Source organism: Pleurodeles waltl, chromosome 4_2 (genome assembly GCF_031143425.1).
Source record: "Pleurodeles waltl isolate 20211129_DDA chromosome 4_2, aPleWal1.hap1.20221129, whole genome shotgun sequence".
In the NCBI taxonomy this organism is placed as follows: Eukaryota; Metazoa; Chordata; class Amphibia; order Caudata; family Salamandridae; genus Pleurodeles; species Pleurodeles waltl.
The window spans coordinates 995,228,663-995,251,116 of NC_090443.1; the positions used below are offsets into that span (position 1 = coordinate 995,228,663).

The 22,454-nt window shown below is 45.2% G+C and overlaps 1 protein-coding gene across 1 annotated transcript in view; it reads right to left on the reverse strand.

Annotated features, from left to right (window-relative positions):
* Window positions 1-22,454, reverse strand: part of LOC138293578 (peroxiredoxin) — a 42,014-nt gene that overhangs the window by 6,867 nt on the left and 12,693 nt on the right. The window contains exons 2-4 of the mRNA XM_069232843.1: window positions 17,152-17,268; window positions 2,001-2,154; window positions 60-182 (exon numbers count right to left, since the gene is read on the reverse strand). Coding sequence (XP_069088944.1) covers window positions 60-182; window positions 2,001-2,154; window positions 17,152-17,257 — 383 coding nt within the window. The 5' untranslated portion in view covers window positions 17,258-17,268. The remainder of the gene's footprint in view (window positions 1-59; window positions 183-2,000; window positions 2,155-17,151; window positions 17,269-22,454) is intronic.

Below are 22,454 nucleotides of genomic sequence, written 5' to 3' on the forward strand. Positions count from 1 at the left end.
TCTAGAAGATCTTGGGCGGACGCATATAGTTGTGATCTTTTGGTCCATAAGTGACTTACCTGAAGGAGATCCCTTCATCCTCTTTCAAGACCCCATAGTCTTGTGAAATGGTGCGCTTTGTGTCTGCCACCAGAGGAATGTTCATGGTGCCCAGTCCACCTTCTTTTCGCGAGGTGTTGGTCCTGAAACATTAAACGAAATGAGATCTGGACTCAAGCATGGTACAAAGACACTGAACACCCTGGCCTAAATTAGTGCAAATTCAATTTAACGGAAATAAAGCACAAGATCTGAATTTGTGCAGATTTTGGAACATTCTATTAATTATAGCTGCATTTTTTTATTCATATTTTTACATCATGCTGTAACAGAACATCTGGAGGTTGGGGGGCGGGGGTCACTACATACCACACCCCAGCAAGAAACATCCAGATGGCTTCCACTGTGTATTTGCCTGAGGCCTCAAATGCTTATGATAGCCTGTTCATGCCCCTGGGTCTAATAGCCAGGACACACAATGCGAGAATATGGCGGCTTGGAACAGGTAGTGTAGCCAAACTGCTGCATAAGCGTTTTGCATAAAGGGGCAGCTGTGCTGATCAATAGTGAAGCTAAGGAGCTTATTGTGCTTGGCCTATTCCCAAAAGTATGGGTACTTGGAATGATGGGCATCTGTGCCAAACCCATCTGCCCATCTGAATGTTGGTCTGGTAGGTAAAAACAGCTTGTGAATTACTACATTTCAAATAAAGCACCAGGAGGTCTAGCACTGCACCTCATTCATCGCCCATCACTAGACCTCGCGTTCCCATAAGAAACATTCCAGACTCAAACTAGAAGTGCTAAACTTGACCACAATTTGCTTTAACAGTTTAAAGATAAACTCCACTAAAACCACAAAATCATGTCGCCATTTAACGGATACTGCTTCAAATACTTAAAATGGCTCTTCAAATGTCATGCCCGGTAATGAGAATGGCTACAGCCGCAGCATGTAGCAGACCTTTTAATATGGGCAAGGTTTGGAAAATAAAATCAAAGCTTGGAATAAAAGTAGAGTTAAAAACCTAAGGAATTAAGGTTGCGAATATCCTTCACATGGCTGCTCTACAACGCCGGTGCAATCTCAGATTTTTTTCCACCCAGCTCGAGGCCACGCTTCAAAGTATGTCCTGTCAAATGATGCATGGACTGAAGCGAAGTCCTTGCAGCGCAGGGTCCATTTGGCCAGAACCTCTTCCCATGAGCTGCCCTTTACCCCAAGGTAGGAAAGGGTTTTGCAAGTTTAAGTGAAGGGTAGTGAGCTGCTGATGTCTGCAGCACATCTGACCCGTTGGGGTCTATTGCTTCCAAGGTGCTTGGGTCAGAGAGCAATGAGGAAGCCGCCATAAGGCTAACAAGCATTTGAAATACAATGGGTCTTGCGTTTGCTTGAGTTAGAGCTATTAGCGTTGTAAATCCCTAACTGTACTTTTCTTGCCACTAATTGAAAATGAAAAGTAAAAAAAAGTTGACATAAACAAGCCGGTACAAAGCGCCACAGCTGCCATGAGTATGAACTAGACAAAAGGAAAGAAGTTTGCTCGCAGTCAGTCAAAATGCATAGGCAAACGTGCTATTATCCATGTAACAGGCTCTGTGTCCAAGGTGGTAACACAACTGCCCCCAGGAGACAAGCGTTAAGCATTTACCAATGGTAGAGGATTTTTAAAATGCAAGCCCACGAATGAGTAAAAGTGATGGGCGCGAGTTGGATGTGATTAAAAGCCCACAATACTTACAACAGGCCTAAGCGCTTGTGCCCTTGACCTAATAATGAAGGGCCCATTCTCTTCCTTGGGCCAGGCAGCCCAGATCAAATCTGCACCCAATTAAGCATAGCCTACAAGTTTCACTCAAGTGGGGTAGGGCCTAAGCAATCTCACTAGAGCATGGGACATTAACCTGGAGGGGGCGGTTGCGGACGTCAGGTACCTACAAGTGGGGCAGGAGGAGCTTACCAGGCCAGGTGACAGAAGTGAGAATCCACAGAGGCGCCAATCAGCTCACAGTTGATCTTCTTGAACTCCGCCGCACGGTCGCTGAACGCAATGATCTCCGTGGGGCAAACAAAGGTGAAGTCCAAAGGGTAGAAGAAGAAAACTAGGTACTTTCCTGTAATAGATAAGACCATTAGAACACAAGAATCTTCACAGGGCGAAAACTTATGCTCCTATCATTTTAAGTTTGAATATCTATGCAAGCCAGTGACCCAAAATGTTACATTCAACGATTCTCTCATAATCCTGACGAAGGACCACTGTCAACTTTAACACTGAGCATTAGTGGGCAGAAGGACTTGCACATACTTTAAATTACTGATGAGACCATCAGTGGGGACATTGTGTCACATGAACGTTTCCGCTTGGCAACCATTATTCGTAGCTAGTGGAATTCAACTGGTAATACAAGGATCATGAATAAGCTTTTGGGTGGAGGTTCTCTTTAAACACTTTTAATTGCTTGTTCTCCACAGAGAGAAAAGTGTGTACAACAATTTTGGTTCACAAAGCTAAGGTACTTAACTTTCATAACATTTTGTACAGATTAAGAGTGGTGATATTAACAATTAAAGTTTGCGCTTCAGTGAGAGCAGGCTGCCAACGAGAAGAGGAGTCTGACACCATGAGGCAAGCATTACAGATCTATCAGCATATCCCACGAAGGATCTTGATACGGTTTTAAGAAGTGTTCTGCAGGACTTCTATTGCATTCAGGCAGGATCAAGCCCGTTGGGATCCTGTAGGTGCAAGGGGTCTGACATTAAGTCAGAGTTTTATGTCAGGAAAAAAAAACTACTTCAAGAGAAGAGCAGGCCCAAGCAGGGAACATGAGTAGAGAGGGTGTCGGTGGTATATTGCTATGTGCTGGCCAGAAACAGGCAGCAGCACAAAACAGCTTTCACAGGAGCGAAATGGTACTTCAGGGCTTTAAGAGAACACTCCGAACCCAAAAGATACTGCAAGAGTCTTGACTCAATAGCATCGGAAGGCTTGTTTACAGTGCATTTGTAGGTGGAATCTTGTTAGTTTTACAGTCTATGGTGAATATTTTCTTCAATTAAGAAACCTGGAGAGACCATAAATAGCAATTTTGTGAGTAATATTCACTTTCAAACAAGGATTCTTCCATGTTTTGTTGGCTTGGGAGTTTGTGTAAGTCAATGCGTAAGGAGTCAAATTTCTGCTGCACGAGTCTTTAATGTGGTCTCGGTGCGATTTTTAAGCAGGTAAAGATTTTACCTAAAAAAAAAAAAAGAAAAAAATGCCTCCCCAGTATTTAATTTTTCAAGCGTACCCTTTAGGTTGGTCTTTTGGATTTAGCCAGAGCCAACCGATTGGTCTGGCAACGTGATAAAGGCGCACCCCTGAACTTTGATGGAATGCTTACTGTGTTTTCTATATGCAGACTTACATTTGAGAAGCAAGACAACTTGGCATGAAACGCAGGACACGCTACCACCTGTACAACTAGTTTCTATGGAGATACATTCTGTTAGCGAAAATCAATGTCCATACATCAGCCAATCCCGGTCCCACACCAAACGATACTTTGCATTGAGTGCAGGAAATGTTTTCTGCAAAGTTTCAGTGCGGTTACGTCCCATCTGGTGATTAAATGCACATAGGTCACTTGCCTCCCAACTCATGTATTAACGAAACACCATTTCATCCTATATAGTTAATGCCCACTGGGCAAAGCAGAAATATAGCAAAAGTGCCAACCTCAATTCAATGCTTTCCAATGGAGTCTTACTGGTGATTTGCATTACCTTTATAGAAACCATAAAAAAACGCATCTAAATTGAGGCGGTCCTCTTTTCTTTCTTGTATGCAAGCACCAATACGTTTGCTTTCTAATTTTTTTATCCAGTAATACAAATCAGACTACGAAAGCACGGAGACGTGTACGAGTTACTCACAATTTAGTAAATAAGGATGTCACCCTCTGCTTCTCCACCCAATAAATGGCGTGGAAATATTTACTTATACAGCTGCATACATGTTGTGCACCACTAATGGAGAGCTCTTAAGATTTTACTTCATACTTGAGAAACACATTTTTACCCTTTTATTCTAGTGCTTCTAGTCCCTTTTACTCTATTATAATTAGATAATTCAGTAACAGAAGTCTAAATACGCATAGAAAAAACTTGGAGGATTAGCTACTCTTTCATGGACCCCACAAATAAGGAGCTCGTATACATTCACATATAGTCAGTGTGCAACAAGATGGCCAATTGTATTACAATTGGCATCTAGTAACGTCTTGTAAACTAGAGCTCATGAGTGCCAAATCTGACGTTCCTTCTAAAGTGGCTACACGGGCTATAATAAGATTGTGTAATAACACTGGTCATTTAGAGTGTTAAGAAATGGCAGAAAATGCGTTGTGACAGTATTTAAAACAATTTATTATTGATATTATGCAGGTCAGTGACCCAGAATTGAGTACTTTGCCCATAGTACCGATGAAATAGCCCAGATGCTCAAGGCCGCTGGTCGCAAGGTTCTTAGCCGACAGATCTACACTATGTCAAAAAGACATTGGCAAAGCCAGTAGCTCTCATAGGCCAGACTTACTGGCTTTGCCAATGCTTGTGTGATGGGAGGAAGCATAATATGAATGATACTTCAGCATGCCAATGGAGGAATAGGGCAGACTGAAAGCCCATGCAAGTAGTGAAACAAAAAAGGTCTTGGCTAATGCAACCCAAGTGTAGGTCAAGAACTAACTAGGAGAATGTAAATGTTGGACAGAAATGCTGGCAAGGAATGCTGAAACCTGGAATGTTGCTTCGTGAGTGTGCAACAAGAGCAGTGATTCAATTTCTCCAGTGGAAATAGACAAAACTATCCATTTAACAGTGGGTTCCTAGTTTCTTCATAGGACATGCATCGTATCTACAACAGTGACGCTTTACCCCTAGGATCTGGAAAATCAGCAGTGGCAATGAGTAACGGGTTCCTACAGGTGAGCGCCGTCAGGCCCAGGTGGGTGTATGTGGGACACCTGAAATTGTTGCTTTTCTGGAGCACGCCATGTTGAATATTTCATCAGAATCTGCAGTCATTTAGGGCTTTAGTTTTGATGTGCTGCAGCCTCTGAAGTAAAGCTAGTTGTATTTGACTACTGAGAATGTAGTAACTGAGGCCAAGTACCATAATGCATCAGGGGCACACCAGGCCCAATTTGTTGCCAAGTCCACAAGGTTCAAAAATTTACCTTCCTCCTATGCAAGACGTTGTGTTTTTAATCTGTGCTACACGTGTGCACAGGGATAACAAAATGCCACATTAGAATCCAATTTATATGCAGAGTGGAAATCCAATTTTTATTCTCCACAAGAATAAAATGTTGCTTGTCAAATGAGGTGCTGCATCAGTGTGCAGCGGCCCATGTGCTAGTCTATCCTGTTCAGCATGGAACCTCGACGAGCCAGGCTGGCCTCGCAGCACTGGTGTTTTTCAGACTGACAGGCGAAAGTTTTAGGCATCTGGGCTGGAAATGGTGAGGTTCCCTATTTCCTGGCTGGAATTGTCCAGGGTCGTAGCTTGGTCACTAGGATTAGTGGGGTGTGAACTTCAGATTTCCCAGCAGTCGGGCTGTGATAACTTGTTCAAATACTTTAGATGAGGAACACGACATGAGCAGGGCTTAAGTGGCAGTGGAAAGAGGGCTGTTGAACACTTGACATTTTTCAAACTCATCGATGTTTTGTTAAGGCCTTCAAAACGGAGACGAATGTTTTCAGTCTGGCATGTAAAAATCCCAGGTGAAATCGACACTTTCTTATATCAGACTGCAAGCCTGCACCAAACTACTTACAAGATCATTTTTTTAAGGTACGCCCCTGTCCGTGTCTATACATTAGTGACCTTTGTATATGTGCTGGAAGTGAGCCGACTCTGCGGTAATCATTGTACAACCTCTGAAGGATGAAGGGCAAAGTCCACTTAAAGGGAGGGGTTGCACCTATAGCGTTTAATGCAAGGTGCGCGGGGACTGATCCGGTTTGTCGTACAGAGGACACGGGTGGGGAGGGAGAAACTGAGCAGGATCAGGGGCGACTGAACACCATACACGAGTGTCCTGTGATTGCCAATTCGGATGTTCTCCTTCAAGAAGGTATCATGGTGCCTCTAGGTGATTGGGAGATCCTGAAAATTAAGTACGACAAGGATGAACTAATGGCAAGAGTGCATTGTAGAAGGATTTAAACTCTGCATTGATCGAAATTCTTCCGACTTCTGGGAAAGATTTTGAGCTACAAATCAGATGCAGTGATGTGAATTTTTTTTAGAATTGGAAACTGTCGTGGAGTAAGGTCAGATTCACTAGGGTCTGCCTAGCATTAATAACCTGCTCCTCGTCGGTGATGTTGCCATGACCTAGGAGGCAGGCAGTAGAATTCGGAGATGGGGCAGTAGAGGAGCATTGCCAAAGCCAATAGGTCTTGCCTATGCAAGACCTTTTGTCTTCACCAACGTGTTTAGTCCTGGAGTGTCTTTGGCCTGCTGTGGCCTAGAGTGCATGGTGTGATTTAACGGCAGTGCACTGAGCACATTTTCGATTGAAATTAACATTACACTTGCATCCACATACAGATTTACCCATTAAAACTATGTAGTGCACAAATGTGTGGTAATTGCATCACCTAGTGTACTGAATTGTTTTGATAGTATTGATCTTTGTTTCTTCCCCCACTTCAGAATTTGAAAAGTGCTTCATTTGTGCTTGCCTGATTCTAATATATTCTATATTAGCACAGTTCATTTAGACATATTTCGTTAGAAAACAAATACTATCGTATATAAAATGAATTTGAGTGCACAGTACCCAGGGGTGTCAGTGCTATCAAAACCCAGAAGCTGCAGCAGAGGCACAGGGAGAGAGAATATATCATCCATCCCCCTCTTTTACACACCCAGATTGTCACATAAATCTACTCACTTTGAAGCGTGAGAGGAAAAAATAAACGTCTAGCTACCTTGGAAGACAGCCTAGCATTTTATATCCTTCAATGCACAGAAAATCTGACGATCTGAGGACAAAATGTAAAGGCTTGCTTACAGAAAACGAGCACTCCTGGAAGAATTCAAGGAGTGGCAGGGGTGGTGAACAGGGTATGCTCTACAGGAGTGACACTGACAGCCTAAAATAAATCATTCCAGCAAATGGAAAGAGAAAATGTTTACAAAGCCAATGGTAAGGAATGAGTGAAATGCATTCCAAGGCCAGCTTTCAGAATGCCCCAAGACGGGGCCTAACTAAACTGGCGCCCCCCCTGCAAAGAACATGGAATGCGAACCCACGCCCCCCGGACTCAATTAGGCCAGGTGTTGTGCTGAGACGAGGAGGGAGGGAGAAAGAAGCAGGCCCCTGACTTGGTCTAGGGGAGGGGGGCCCTCAAGTTTCGTTGCGGTACGGGCTCAAGTGTAAAAGTAAACTGAAGGGGGCGATCTCTGCTGATGCCCGTGTTCTGTCTTCTGCTCCAGTCACTTAGTCATGGCTGTTTTTTTTCCCCTCTTTCCCCGCGGCAGCACCAGCCTCAGCCAGGACCACTTCCGGGTCAGGGTGGAGGCTGAATGGTAACTGGTGAGCAGAAGCGCCATGTCCTCGTGCGTCCACCAGTCGCTTCCACTACTTCTAGCAGTGGCAGGACACAAGACCTGCCTGGGCACTGCCAAACTGGCCCTCGATGGCCAATCCAATACCTACAATAAGTAGGATCGCTCAACAGCACAGTATAAATATTGTAAAGACACCGTCGGTAGTTTGAGATGCGAGAGACCACAAACTAAATAAAAAAAAAAAACGACAAAGCAGGCCCACAAACTAAAAACCACCTCACACGTTACTTTAGACGAGCCACCACTAAGTTGTCCTATGGGCCAGTCGTCCCTGTGCGGGACCGAGGCCTATATTCAACTAGCTGGCCCGTTCTTTCAGAGCACCGAGTAAGGGAGCAGAACCAGTCTAGAGAAACTCCATTCATTAAAGCCAATACAAAAATATCCATCCTCCAGTTCACAGAGTCCTAAACACCCACCTGTTGAAAGGCTGAACATTCTTTTGCACTTTTACCCAGAGTGCTGGCGAAGTATTTTCATCAGTATTGGAATATCTTCCACACCCACCACCTGCGGTCAATATTTTGTCTTACATTCTCTGTTCATTGCCTCCTGTTGCAAATGCGCTCCGGACATCAAGTTCTGTGGTCCTACACCTAGAGGAGATGGGCCTGTTGTAAGGCCTTGGCGCACAGTGCACCAGGCTGCCAAAGTAGCTGATCAAACACCTAAATCCAGCAACAGACAATTCTATTTTTGAAGTCACTGCTGTGTTGGTGGCTATTTTGCTTCCTGTGGGGGCAACTCCAGCCCAGTAGGAGGTTCACAGGTGGCGGGGCAATCGGCAGCTCCATGGCAGCACGATGGGCAACCCAAAACGTGGGAACGTTTTCAGGACCTACATGATCAGGGACTTGTCCAGGACAGTTTCAGGGTTTCAGCACTAGAAAGTGAACAATTACATGCATCACCCACTTCAACCATCCTATATCTTTCAGAAAGATAGCTTTAGGAAACTTCCAACTGCTTTCAAAATGGTGCCAGTGTACATATACTGCAATCAAGTAAACCAGTGGTTCCCAGCCTGTGGTCTGGGGACCCCTGGGGGTCCACAAAGCCTAAGGAGGTCCACGGCAGCTTAGAAAAAGTAATATTAGAGACTTCCCCAGCTTTCAGTAATGACTCATTGGGGTCCCCAAAATCCAATAATGATTCAGTGGGGGTCCAGTACTAAGTGTGTGTGGGGTGGGGGGTGGGGGGGGGTCCATAGAAGCCAAAAGGTTGGGAACCACTGAAGTAAACTTCAAACTTGGTCTGGCTTTATTTATTATCAAGACTCTTGCAAAGGAAACCAATATCAGATCTTTCTAAGATCTGTAGCCCTAGCATTATCTGAAACATAGAGACGTTTATTCATTTAAACCCTTTTGAGGCGCCGTGACTAAAGTCTTGTAAAACCTGGGTTCCAGCATATTGGGACCCTAACGCAAGCAGCCAGCCAAAAGACCAGAACCCGCAGGTCAGAGAAGCCAAGGACTTCAATCCTACCCAGACGGCCAAGGGGCGCTTAACAAAAACATAATCATGGCATGAGTTAGGTTGTAACTTCACCAAAACAAGGTGGGTTCAACCAAGAGTCTACAAAACCATGTAAGCAAACAATGATTTCAAAGCTAGCTGCCCAGGATAGTCACTTTTAGTGCCCAATACAGTGAGAGGCCTCGAGTTTAAGCTAGACTCAAGGGGTTCATGGCGTAAGTTACCACTTGGAACCAGCATAGCAAGTGGTTAAAGCAGGCCCTTGAGCAACGCAGATGGTAGTCCATGTCCCCAGGTGCTTGCTGCAAGAAATTAGATCGACTCCCACATCCTTTATAGCACAGGTTCTTCACAGTATGCCATAACATGCCTTGTGAGCAAAAGAATTCTGCAGCTATAACTGCAGAAATCATGCAAAATCTGGTCACAACCAACTAACATTTTATTAATTCATGCTTTGTTTTCAAGGTCTTTACACTACACTGCTGGATCAGATAGAGGCATTAACTGGGGTCCTGTGCCTTCCCTAAGCATCAACATATCCCACAACTGCAAAACGTGGGACCATCAAATACAGTACTGGTGTGAACAGTATTGTGTACTAGACAGCAACACGAGTTTAAGAATTGAGCAGAAAAAAAAATCCCCATATTCAGTCTTATTGAAGTCTGAGGGATCTATATCCTGGCTAAAGGTAGTAAATTCTACCTTTAAGACGCTAGCCAACAAGTTAAAGAAACTAGTTTATCAAAGTTCACAAGTTATCTTCACAAGATCGCTGGCACTGCACTTGCAGACTAAATGGCCCCACACGACTGTCATGATCAGGACTCTCCCCGAAGAGGGTGTAGACTTTCACCCCCAAGGACTGCCTCGTATCAGTAAGATGTTGTAAATCAGTTACCAGGTCAATCCATAGCTTCCAATGATGGATGGAGTCATGTGGTGGAGGGTTCCAGGATGTGCTCCCATGCCCCAGGACGTGCCACCCTCCCTAGCTAGGAGTCAGTGCAGCAGACAGGAAGAGCACATGGCTCACTCCTGGAGGGGAGTGCTTGTGTGTGGGGGGTGGGGGCATATCATTATGAGGGAAAATTCAAAGGCCAACTGTGAAATCAAAAAGCTCCCATTGTCACTTCAGCAACTGAACACTTGGGACAGGAAAAGATCACCAATTTATTCCGAATTTTTCGAAGATCCCATCATACAACTCAGAGCCACAAAGAACTAACATCCAACTGCAGCTCTTCAGATGCTGGTGTAGATATGGTCCATGGAGGGGAGTTTGAGGGCGCCAGTGGATACCTGGCCATCAAGCCTATGTGTCACGTGTAGAACACTCAATTTTAATTGGAAATTGATTTTAATGGATAATTTAAAGTATACTGCCCGAACGTGGAGCAGCTAATAAACCTTCCACAGGTTCGGACTCCATTCCAATAGAACGGGGAGATCATAACTGCAACAACTGAACTGCCCAGATCAGAACTGATCAACTTCAATAGTTCAGTGAGTAACATCCTGGCTACCCAGTCCGGAACCTCCAACATACATATTTTAGCCAGATGTCCCAATTCCCCTCCCCATTCAAACAGCACAATTTCCAGTTCTAAGAAACCAAATGATTAGACCAGGCAAGAGAATCTCCACCTATTTTAGAGTGACAAACCGGCAAAGCCCAAGCCACAAGGCCTCTGCAAATGAAGTATGCCTGAAAGTGGTCCAGGAAGAAAGTGAACCACGAGATAGTGCCACTGTCCCAAGTCTGAAATAATCGTGAAATGTTCAAACCACTACTGGCCTCCCACAGCTGTGACCACCAGCTTAGGGGCAGTAAGCACCAGAGAAAGCCACCATCGAATGTGGATAGCTTTTAGTCTAAGGTCCGTGGTAGACCGATCACAAGCAATAGTGATCCCAGCAAAATTAAGGGGGCACCAAGCCATTTCTATAGCAAAGATTGCTGGGCCTAGGCTATCATGTGACCAAGGCATTCTTCTTAGCCCGTTACAAGGCAATCACTTTGGCACAATTCTAAAGGACCCAAAAGCAATGACAGTCTAAGCCAGTCCTGGAACAGACTGGCCTGCCCAGCGGAAGAGTGAAAGGGAGATTAAGATTCAGTAAAATAATACCAGGGCAAGGACATTAGTCTGTCCAGTCACAATCCAGTACCATCATGTGCTGGGCTAGATCACAACCAACCTTAGGGCGACATAATCCACCCAAATATTAATCAAGGTATTTCATGGCTAGAGAAGAAAGTGGTACTGCAGGTCTAATTTGAGGCATAATTCAGCATAGTTTATCTGGTTTCAGCCTGGAATCCCAAAATGTTAATCCAGCGATTGAGCACAGTGTTAATTTTGCTGAATAAGTAAATGAACTTCAATTTTGTAGTGCCTAGAGGGTGTATGGATCAGTCATTTGTCTTGGATCTGCTTGGTACAAGCAGAATCAAGTGGTGGCCATCTGACTTAATTTTATCTAAAGCCGGGTGCTTAAATCCGAACAGGCTCCAGATAGGTTCTGGGTGTTCTTTGGATTAGGGATGAAAAGTCAAGTGCCAGCGGGTGCCCAGTATCCAACGGCATCACAGAAAGCGGAGGTTGAGGCAAAGCTCAGAGATGTTGGTGCAAGTCATCACCAAGACTGAAAGACACTTACCTCAAAGAGCTTTTCACAGGATGTTCCCAGGATAGATTTTTTGCTTTAGAAGCAAATCTCTTATTAGATCTTGAAAGAAAGTTTTGGCCCACGTTTCATAGCTACCCTCACTGGTGGTGTGGTTCAGGGACTGCTGTGGACCCAGTTATCGCAGGTGGACCAGTAGGATCTCAAATAAACAGCATTAATGGAACCGATGCCTAAAATGTGTAGGAGGGAGACGTCCCCCCAAGTAATGCTACAGAGTCCAACAGGAAAGGGCCTTGGTGGTTCCAGATTACAAGATCAGGGACCATCTGACTGGGATATTATGACAAGGGTTTAACATAGCACATCAGTAAGTTGCAACTTATTTCATGCGAAGAAAGTGTCAGTACACGAGATGAGCCAAGTCATACAACTTCCCAGAAGTCCTCCTTCCCTGAAGGAGGAACTGAGAAATACATGTAAGGACTTCCTTGTTGACCTGAAACTGAAGTTTCATCAACTGCAGAAAAGGGAAAGCAGCTTTATTAGTCACCTGTATTTCACAAGGGGGGGGGAAGGGGTGGCGTGCTGCGAGCAAGAGGCCCTTTTTTGAATCAAAAGCAACATGCCTGGGAGACTCACAGAAAGTGAATCGATGAGTCAGTAAAGTAGTAACAATTTACTCATCTCTGAAATGATCCAGCCCAAGGATTCTGCTGGTGGGAGCACAGTGTGAGCTCAAAGTACCACTCAATGTTTTATAAATTAAATGGCTTACACCAAAGTAGACCGACATGGGCCATGGTTTTCATGCACACGCACTGAGCGTCAGGGAAAGGTCAGTCTACCACTGCATAATGCCCCATGTGTATGTGCTGGCCACTTAATACAAGCATTGCTGTATCAATAGTCGCAATGTAAATATTTGTTTACATGAGGCAGCGCTCAGCGGTGCAAAACTATTTCTCAACCCTCTCACTAACAATCCCCGATAGACATTCTAGAATGTTCCTTCATTTCAGGTCTTCAACTTGGGTTTGGAGATAAATTGTGACCTCATTCATTAGATGGTACATTTCAATGATTGGAAACCCCAGAACCCATTTTTTTTTTTTTTGTATAAAAAAAAATATGCCCTGTCGACTTCCTCAGAGTCGAAACAAAACATAAACGGACTCTGGGCTTGCAAAGCACCTAGAGATGTAAAGAACCTGTCTGTACTAGAAGTCTAGGATAAGAAACGTTTGCAGGTGCTTGTTAGTGGCATCAACATTATGGACCTTACTTAATTTGCATTGACATTTTATTTGATCCAGATTACGGAAAACAGTGTTTAAATTAAGCCTGTAGCACGTCATGAACCTTCACAAGGGCATCAGAATAGGAGCCCACAATCCAATCACAGACCAGTGATTAGTCGAAGGCAAGCGCTGGGTTTGTTTCTCAAGATACAAGTATGGAATGGTACTTCCCGACCATGCAGATATAATGATCACATTATGGCCGCAAAGAAAGTGATAGCAATAAGGTCCCTAAATTAGGTAGGCCGGCATGTGGTAGGGGTCTTGGCAGAAACGTTAAAGTATCAATTTTGTTCTTAAGCAAATTGAGCGAGGTCAGCTGAAAATGTTTCTACAGCTAAAGGAGGACAAAAGAACATGAAAAATATGTGCAATCCACATCAAGATATGTGGAGTGTTCAGCAGGCCTAACACCTCTACAAGACCTCCTGGGGGTATGTTTATAATTAGACAGACCACCAAAGTGCAATGCACTGCTGCATGCATTAATTCATTCTTGGAGCAGGGCGACCATCCACCTATCCATATTTACTCTAGCCCTGATTAAGGAATCTGGTTACTACCAAGAGACGAAACTTGTTGGCCGGCACATGCTCTGCTAGAAAAACTTAAAAAATGTGTGACGGACTATGACACTGGGAGGGCTTCGATGTACACATGGTTGAGGCCCATTAACTCAGCCTTCCATCGTTCTTTGGTTTTTATAGTACCTTTAAAACAGTTAAGAGTAATGTATCCTACATTACAGTGCTTCGAAGCTGCAGGGTGAGATCAGTCTATCCACACTGCAGAGACCGATCTCAGAAATGTATTGTACTTTTACCTGGCACTTGCGTCACATGAAGCCCCCACTTTTCGGTTTCAACTCTCCTTGGGAAAGGGTCCCGTGGAGGGCACTTGCAGCAGAAAGTCTGTTTTCACCTGTATAACCTGCCTCACGCCTCTGCGACCTCTAAACAAGAACATCTCCAACCTCCCCTCTGACCCAACCCTGTACCAGTCTCAGCAGCCCCCGGAGTGTTTCATCTCTGCTCCTTCAGGGCAATGGGCTAATTTCTACGGTAGGCAGCCGAAGCCCCGCCCCTCAGGCCTGGCAACGCTGAACACCCCATCTTGTTAACTTTATTCCCATTTTACATATAAATGCGTATATTGGCTTTATAGGCGCTGTAATTCTCTCCACCTTTGCAATCACCACAATTTCTGCTGTACTGCAAGCAAGCTTGGGTTGTGCTGCCAGTTCCACTCTGCCATTGAGGCAAAAAAAACAAAAACCCACACACCTCAACTCCCCACTTTCCCAGTACCACTGCTGGGCCCTTTAATTTCAATGCTGGGACTTGTGGCTTTTTCAAGTGACTGCTTGTGGGATCCCTGTGCTCCACCAATCACTGCCCTGTATCTATGATGCTGGACCCGACCCTGCACTCCACACTGTGGTGTTCTTGTATCTCGTGAAACCTTAACACTTTACATACACTGCAAACTACCAACACTTCTGTAATTCAGGAAGACTGTTGCCAGTCCTTAAGTGGGATGAAAAAAGGCGGGGGCATTTGAAAGGAGTGGGGCCTGGGGAGCTCAACGGTTAATCCTTTCCAGGAAGCGTGTATGAGTTAAGGGCTGGCTTAAAAGAAACTAGAATCCTGTGCTTCATCCAGACAGCCACAAAGTGTTATTGCACCCAAACATCACAGGCACACTCATCTAAAAGGGAGCTCCACTGACAATGCAGATACCGGTTACCGGCGTCGGATAATCTATTAGAGGATTTTGTTCAATTCTGAAAATTGAAATGAAGGTGTGTGAACGTATAGTGGTTCTCAGAGCATTAGTCCCGTCCTCTCACCACATTTTTACAATTCTGCATTTATTCCCCACACCTTTCTGAAACCTTCCATTTACATATCACTCATCTTCTACACATTCCTTCATCTCCTGTAAGTCACCAGTGCCTTCTGCAACCGCCCCCCCACTCAACTCCAATCACTGCATTCTCTGTAGTGTAATCTATTTCGACTGCTAGGTACCTCCTTTACACACTCAGAAATACAACTGATAAATCGAATTTTTTTGCTCTGCAGAGAGGACAAGCTTTGGATGTTCATGTGTCTCCGCAACCTTTATGGCCCACCTATCAGCACTGAGAACACCACAGTCTGTCCCAATTTCACCGCTTTGTGTGCCACTAAACCAGCCACCACACCCAGGCACCTGGAGGCGATTCAGTTCACTGTACGAGTCCCATCTTGTATGGGACTTTTTTTTTTTTTAAGGCAAACAAAGTAAAAACAAGTGAAATGTAAATAGGGGCTGCATTGCTGAGATTACAGTATGCATTTTTACAGCTAACAAATCAGGAATTTTGACTGTAAAGTTAGGGACACGAGTCTCACAGCTCCCGAACTTAGCAGGTCACTACATTTCAGGCAATAAATAAAACAAACATTGACAGCGCCAATATGTTTTGCCTTTTTTCTATGCAACTGGCCTACAAATATTTAAAAATGTTATGCTTGATTAAATTAAAAACAAACCTAACATTTTTCTGATATTTGTAAGCTAGTTGCATAGAAGACAAAGGCGAAATATATTGCATTCAGGAAAGAGGGCAGACAAGGACATACGTCAGAAAACGGCATGTGGTAAAGAGCGAACAGGACAGTAGGCAGAAATTAAGACGACGGATGTCAAGAATGACAGAAAAAAGGCAAACAGACGGCATGCAGGAAGGGAAAAAAAAAAAAAAAAAAGACAGCAATGAAGAAAGACAGAAGGCCCGTGAAGAGGAAGACTGCAAACAAGAAAAAAGTATCTTAAGCGTGGAAGCCAGCGGGTAGGACACTGACCAGTGTCCAATAGGAAGTGACTGGAATGAGTACTAGGTCCACGGCAAACTCAACAGCAAGATCAGTGAAGACAGGAAGTGACGAAGATGACGTGCTAGCCAATCCGAAGCAGGTAAGTCAGAGTGACATTGGAGAAAGCCAATGGTAAGTAAAGGGCTGGTTCCAAGCACCTCAAGTTTTTTTTTTTTTAAACCAACAAAAGATTTTGCATGTATGCACGCAAGTGTACGCGCAGGCGAAACCTAAAAAGGACTTTACATTCTGTCCTCAATGTGTTTTTTTATATGCCAGTCTCACTTTGCAGCCCGAGAAAGTGAAATAGTGAATTATGTGACAGTCCCACTGAGCTACATGACGAGTAAAAGGAGATCAGGATGTCATTTTTTTTCCTAGCAATCTAAATACCTGAAAATGAACTGGACAGCAGAATGACTTTTGTACTGCTAACGTGCGATGAAAACAAATATTTTAGCAAGATCAGAACAAAAATCAAGACTTCACTTGCTGATGCACAAATAGTCTGAAACTAGATTCCCACACATCATCATTTGCGTGCAATATACTTGTATCTACAAAACTGGCTATATACATTTAGTGACCACTTTAACGGAAAAGGTTCTGTCTGCAAATACACGACAGACCTTTTTACCATAGTGGTTTAACAGAAAAAAAAAATCCACCCTCCTGATGTCCACTAAACCTAGATGGGCCACCAAAGTTTGTTGCACTAAAAAGTGGATCGTGATGCTACAATGTTTGGGAAGCACTGATCTAGACCCCGGGAGGAACTAGTTTTATTACTGCTGTGAAATGCGTCCCACTTAAAGCTGAATATTTTACTAATAATCTGCTCGTATGTTTCCAGTTAGAGCAAAGTAGACTGTATTGTGTTCTTGCAGCTTCTATACAGCGCTCTGAAACCCACTTAGGTTGAATTTGCGCTACCAAAGCAAAAAGTGAAGACGTAAAAGTGATAAGTTATTGTGAACAAATGACTCAACCCAAACAGGTCCCTAGGACTAAGTGACAAGGGATGGCTGATCAGCCCACCTTCTTACCCCACTCCCGCCTCGTCTCAGAAACCGACAATCTATGGCGCGCTCAAGGTCCAACACGTTCACTCAAATCATTGCTTGGCTGTGACCATGGTTTACTTTCAACAATCAATAGCTCTCCACGATAAGATAACCGCTCACAACCTTTCACCTCACTTACCTCTGTAGTCCGTAAGCTTGATGTCTTTGAACTCTCCGCCAGGCATGACGGCCGTGGCCTGGAATTCAGGGGCAGGTTTCCCAATCTGTGCTTTGCCGGCAGACATTTTGATATGGACTGAAAGAAAAAAACAGAAGGGAATCAAACTAGGTCGTTCAGGTACTCTTGAGCGCACGGTCTTGTCCAAAAATCAACCACAGTCAAACCAGGAACCACCAACACAAGCTCCACAGCCTGCTTTGTGGAGAAAAACTGGCAGGTGGTCCTAGTCCAGTTGAAAGTATCATGTGATACTATCCTTGGGCAAGAGTGGAGCTCCCCACTAGAAAAATCACCTGGGATAACACCTTCTGAACTCCCCACACCAGTTTTCATAGATTCAAGAGAAACTCTGGATGAAACCATATTACAACCACATTGTAGAAGACTCCTACAGCACGTCACTAGTGTCAAAAAACAACTGCAAGCAGAAAGCAAGTCTGTGGGAGCCACACCACCCAGTATGCCACCCTTGGTCTTAAGGATAAGCACCAGCAAAGCCTTTCACAACTATGGGTGGTGCGCGTGCTGTGGGCGCACAGCCAAAGCCGTCCCACATGTGCAACAAAACTTTCTAATGGAATGAAGTACTGTATTGTTGATTCGCATAATTCTGCATGTTTTGTATCTTAAATACACACCTAGGGCTTGTTTGAAGGGTGAAGGCATGCCAGGATAACCCAAGTACCGGCTCAGCTCAGTGGTGCGCCCGGATAAGTTAGATGGCTCTTTAGGTTTGTTTGGGAGACAGACATGGAACTAGGAGGCTGAGTAGTTAGCTGCCTGGCGTCTAGAGGTAGCATCGGAACTACTTAAAGGGGCCAAAGATACTTGTCACAGTAGGCCTCAAAACCCTATCTGACAAAGTAAACATTCCAGGAGGCCCACTGTTGGATGGTTTCATGTTCAGGGGAGGGCAAATAACTGTTCTCTACACCGGATGTTGCTCTTTGAGAAGGTACCTATGGGTTATGCAATTGCTGCAGTGCTAACATACACCTGAGGGTTTTGGTGCTAGTACAGGTGAGAAAGGGGGGGGAGGAAATAGAGGTATAGCAGCAGCTAGCAAGTGAGGCAAGTTTTTAACCCCTTCTGAATAGCTGGAAAGAGGTTAGCTGAAGCTCTGCCTCAAGGAAAGAGGTTCCACAGTCTGGGGCCCAAGACATTAAAAGACACCCCTTCCCCTCCCCTATACAGGTACCACAAACATGAGGTACCCGATTGCAGCTATCAGGCCACCGGATGCGCTCCCATCTCAAATATCCTGACGTGTCCACCCACAGAAGGTTCAGTGCAAACTATTGAAACCAATTCCAGGAAACAAGTTCTAATTATATTCTCTGCAGAGTCTGCCAGGAATTTAAAGGGTTACACAAAAACAACTAAAACCCCACAAAAGTAATCAGGATTCCTGATGAATGCAAGTTCATGTAATCAGGGTTCTTAAGGAATGAAAGTTCTCCTTTTTTAATATGCTGAACACAAGCTGGTCTTTTGGTTGTTTTTAGTGAAACATCCTTTATTACAGGCCAGTTTTATTCACAGCAAGATGTAGTTATTGGTTCCCGTTTCAGTCCTCTGCTCTGTTCATGAGTCCACTTGAAGAGCTACACTGCTGCACACCAGTGACGGAACCTTTAGCACAGAGGCCATTACAAGGACAGTCCGAGCACGATCCACCTGTAGGTGCGCCAAGGACCAACTAAACATCAAATGGGCTTGTTGACGTCATTTAGAGGTTGCAGCTGCACTCTCTAGCAAGCCCCTCGACTCAGAGGTGGCAAAATCAGCACCAGCAAGACAGGGGGTACCTAGTTCTTAATTACCACAGCTGCAGCTCCAATCTCCTTGGATTGTCATTTTTTGTAAATGTTTAATCAATAGTGAATAACAGTACATTAGTCACTTTTAGTGTAATATAAATGGAGTACAGTCAGCTACTGTAGGAAAATTGGGGTAACCATGCATTCTTGGCATGGTTACCCCAGTTTTCTGCCCGTTGGTGTGTGACTGTCCACGGGGATCCTGCTAACGAGGACCACAGTGACTATGCTCCGTTAGTTTTGGTAACTACCTTTTTCTTCCCACATGTGGCATACTGGTCCCCCCCATGTAAGTCCCTACTATATGGTACCCAGGGCACTGGGGTACAAGGGGATCCCAATGGGCTGCAGCAGTTATTCTGCCACCCATAGGTAGCCCATGCTAAGGGCTCTGTAAGTCTGCCATTGCAGTCTGGGTGAAACAGGTGCATGCACCTGTTCTCACTACAGGTCATTGCACCAGGTCACTAAGTCACTCCTATGGTAGGCCCTCCCAGCCCAGAGGGCAGGGTGCAAGTACCTGTGTGAGGGCACCCCCTGCAGTAGCAGAGGTGCCCCCATGAACTGCAGTTCAATTTTCCTGGACTTTGTGAGTGCAGTGATGCCATTTTACACATGTACTGGATATGGGTCAATACCTATGCCCAGCAACATAATAGTAACTCTGAACATGGGCATGTTTGGTATCAAATATGTTGGCATCATACCCCAACTGTTGCAAGTATTGGAACTACTGCTACCACTAGTCATACAGCGTTTTCCTGGCAGCCCAAACTGCTGCCACCCCTCAGTTTTTTGCCCTCCTGCTGCTTGATCTAATCAAGCCCAGGAAGGCAGAACAAAGGCTTTCCTTTGTGAGAGGGAGGTAACACCCTCTCCCGTTGGAAATAGTTGTTACAGGCTTGGGAGGGGTAGCCACTGGTATGCTTTGAAGGGCATATTGGGGCCCTCCGTGCATAAACCCATCCACACCAGTTCAGAGACCCCCAGTCCCTGCTCTGGCGTGAAAATGGACAATGGAAAGGGGAGTGACTACTCCCCTGTCAATCACCACCCCAGGGGTGGTGCTCAGAGCTCCCCCAAAGGGTCCCTGAGTTCTGCCATCTTGTTTCCGAGGTTGGCAGGGAACTCTGGGAGCATCTGAGTGGCCAGGCAGGAGATGTCAGAGCCCCCTCCTAATAGGTGGTCAACTTGCTTGGTGACCAATTCCCTTTCAGGGGTATTGGTGTCTGTCTTGGGTGGGTACTCAGATTAGACATGGACTCCAGCAGGGCTCCACTGCTGTATTTACTTCAACTTCTGGCCACTGGAACTGCATCAGAACTTCACAGAACATACTGGCCCGTATTTATACTCCGTTTGCGCCGAATTTGCGTCGTTTTTTTCGACGCAAATTCGACGCAGAACTAACGCCAACTAACGCCATATTTATACTCTGGCGTTAGACGCTTCGGGCGCCAAAGTGCCCGGAGTGTGCGTCATTTTTTAGCGTGAACCCCTTCCTTGCGTTAATGATATGCAAGGGAGGCGTTCCTGTCTCAAAAAATGACTCCCAGGCCTTTACGTGGTATTTATACTCCCGGGCAAAAATGACGCCCGGGAGTGGGCGTGGCCAAAAACGGCGCTTTTGCGCCGCTTTTTAACGCCTGGGTCAGGGATGGCGTTAAGGGACAAGTGGGCTCAAAATGAGCCCAGAGTGCCCTCCCCTGCCCCCAGGGACCCCCCCTGCCACCCTTGCCCACCCCAGGAGGACACCCAAGGACGGAGGGACCCATCCCATGGACATTAAGGTAAGTTCAGGTAAGTATTTTTTTTTTATTTTTTTGTGGCATAGGGGGGCCTGATTTGTGCCCCCCTACATGCCACTATGCCCAATGACCATGCCCAGGGGACAGAAGTCCCCTGGGCATGGCCATTGGGCAAGGGGGCATGACTCCTATCTTTACAATGATAGGAGTCATGTTGATGGGGGATGGGCGTCGAAAATAAATGGCGCAAGTCGGGTTACGATGATTTTTTCGACGTAACCTGACTTGCCCCATTTTAAGACGCCCATGCGCCATTTTCCCCCTACGCCGGCGCTGCCTGGTGTACGTGGTTTTTCTCGCGCACACCAGGCAGCGCCGGTCTGCTTGCGCCGGCTAACGCCATTCAATATATACGGCGCCCGCATGGCGCTTCAGAATGGCGTTAGCCGGCGCAAAACTTTTTGACGCTAAACTGCGTTAGCGCAGTTTAGCGTCAAAAAGTATAAATATGGGCCACAATCTGCAGCTACGACGAATGCAACGCAGCATTGTTTCACTGGCTCCTTCCAGCGACTAACATTTACCTGGCTGTGCATCCTCCAAGGGTGGCAAGTCTTCAGTCTGCACGAAGAAACACAAAAGAATCTCCCTTGGAGTGAAGGAATCACTCCCATGCATCCGAGGCACCTGCTGCAATGACAACCGGCTGCAAGGATCGCCTCATCCTGAGCTGCGTGGATCCTACAAGTACAGCTGGGTGGTTAGCAGCACCTACTACCCCTGGACTTCTGACTGTCACCCCTCCCCCTCTCTCTCCGGGTGCCCTCTCCAGGAATCCACTGTTTGTTTCTTGCAGTATTATCTGGGTGTCTCTTTTTTGTCCTTTTGGGTTGTGTGGGGAAATTCCAGTGATTTACTCCTGCTTTCCTGGTCACTGGGGGTTATTGTGGTACTTCCCTTTTTTGTTTTCTAGTATCCCAGCTCCCCTCTACACATTCCATTTACCTAGGTGGGGGTTCAGTGTTTGCATTCCATTTTTTTAGTATATGGTTTGGGTTCCCACTGGGGACATTATTGCCATTTGCACAGTTGTGACCTTTTCTATGCCTATTACTGTGTACTAGTGTATATATTTAGTGTATTACATACCTCCTATTGGAGGGTTGCTTCTCTGGTATTTTGTGACCAAAAATAAACTAACTATTTTTGTACAACTGAGTGTTTTCTTTTATGTATGCAAGTGCTGTGTGACTGGAGTGGTTTTGCATGTACCCTAGATAAGCCTTGGATGCTCATCCACAGCTACCTCTACAGAGCCTGGCTTCTAGACATGGCTTACACAACACTAATAGGGTATACCTGGACCTTGTATAGGGGGTAAGTAACTCCGGTACCCCCACATACCAGACCAGCTTCCTTCAGCTAGAATATGACTCACCCTGATAGCGGAAGTAATAAAAAAAAAAAAAAATGTTAGTGTATTGTGTGCAGGTGACTTTATATGAAAGTCTTTACCAGTGATTGTGTGAGCATCGTGTGGGAGTGAATGCATAGGTCAAAAGGAATATGATGTCACTTCCGCTACCCCTGGCCTTTCGGTGATTGGACAGTTATGAATGGACTTCCTTTACATGCGGGCCATTGCCAGCAGCCTTCTCTCCAAGGAAGGAGGTTGTAGACCATCACAGAACGA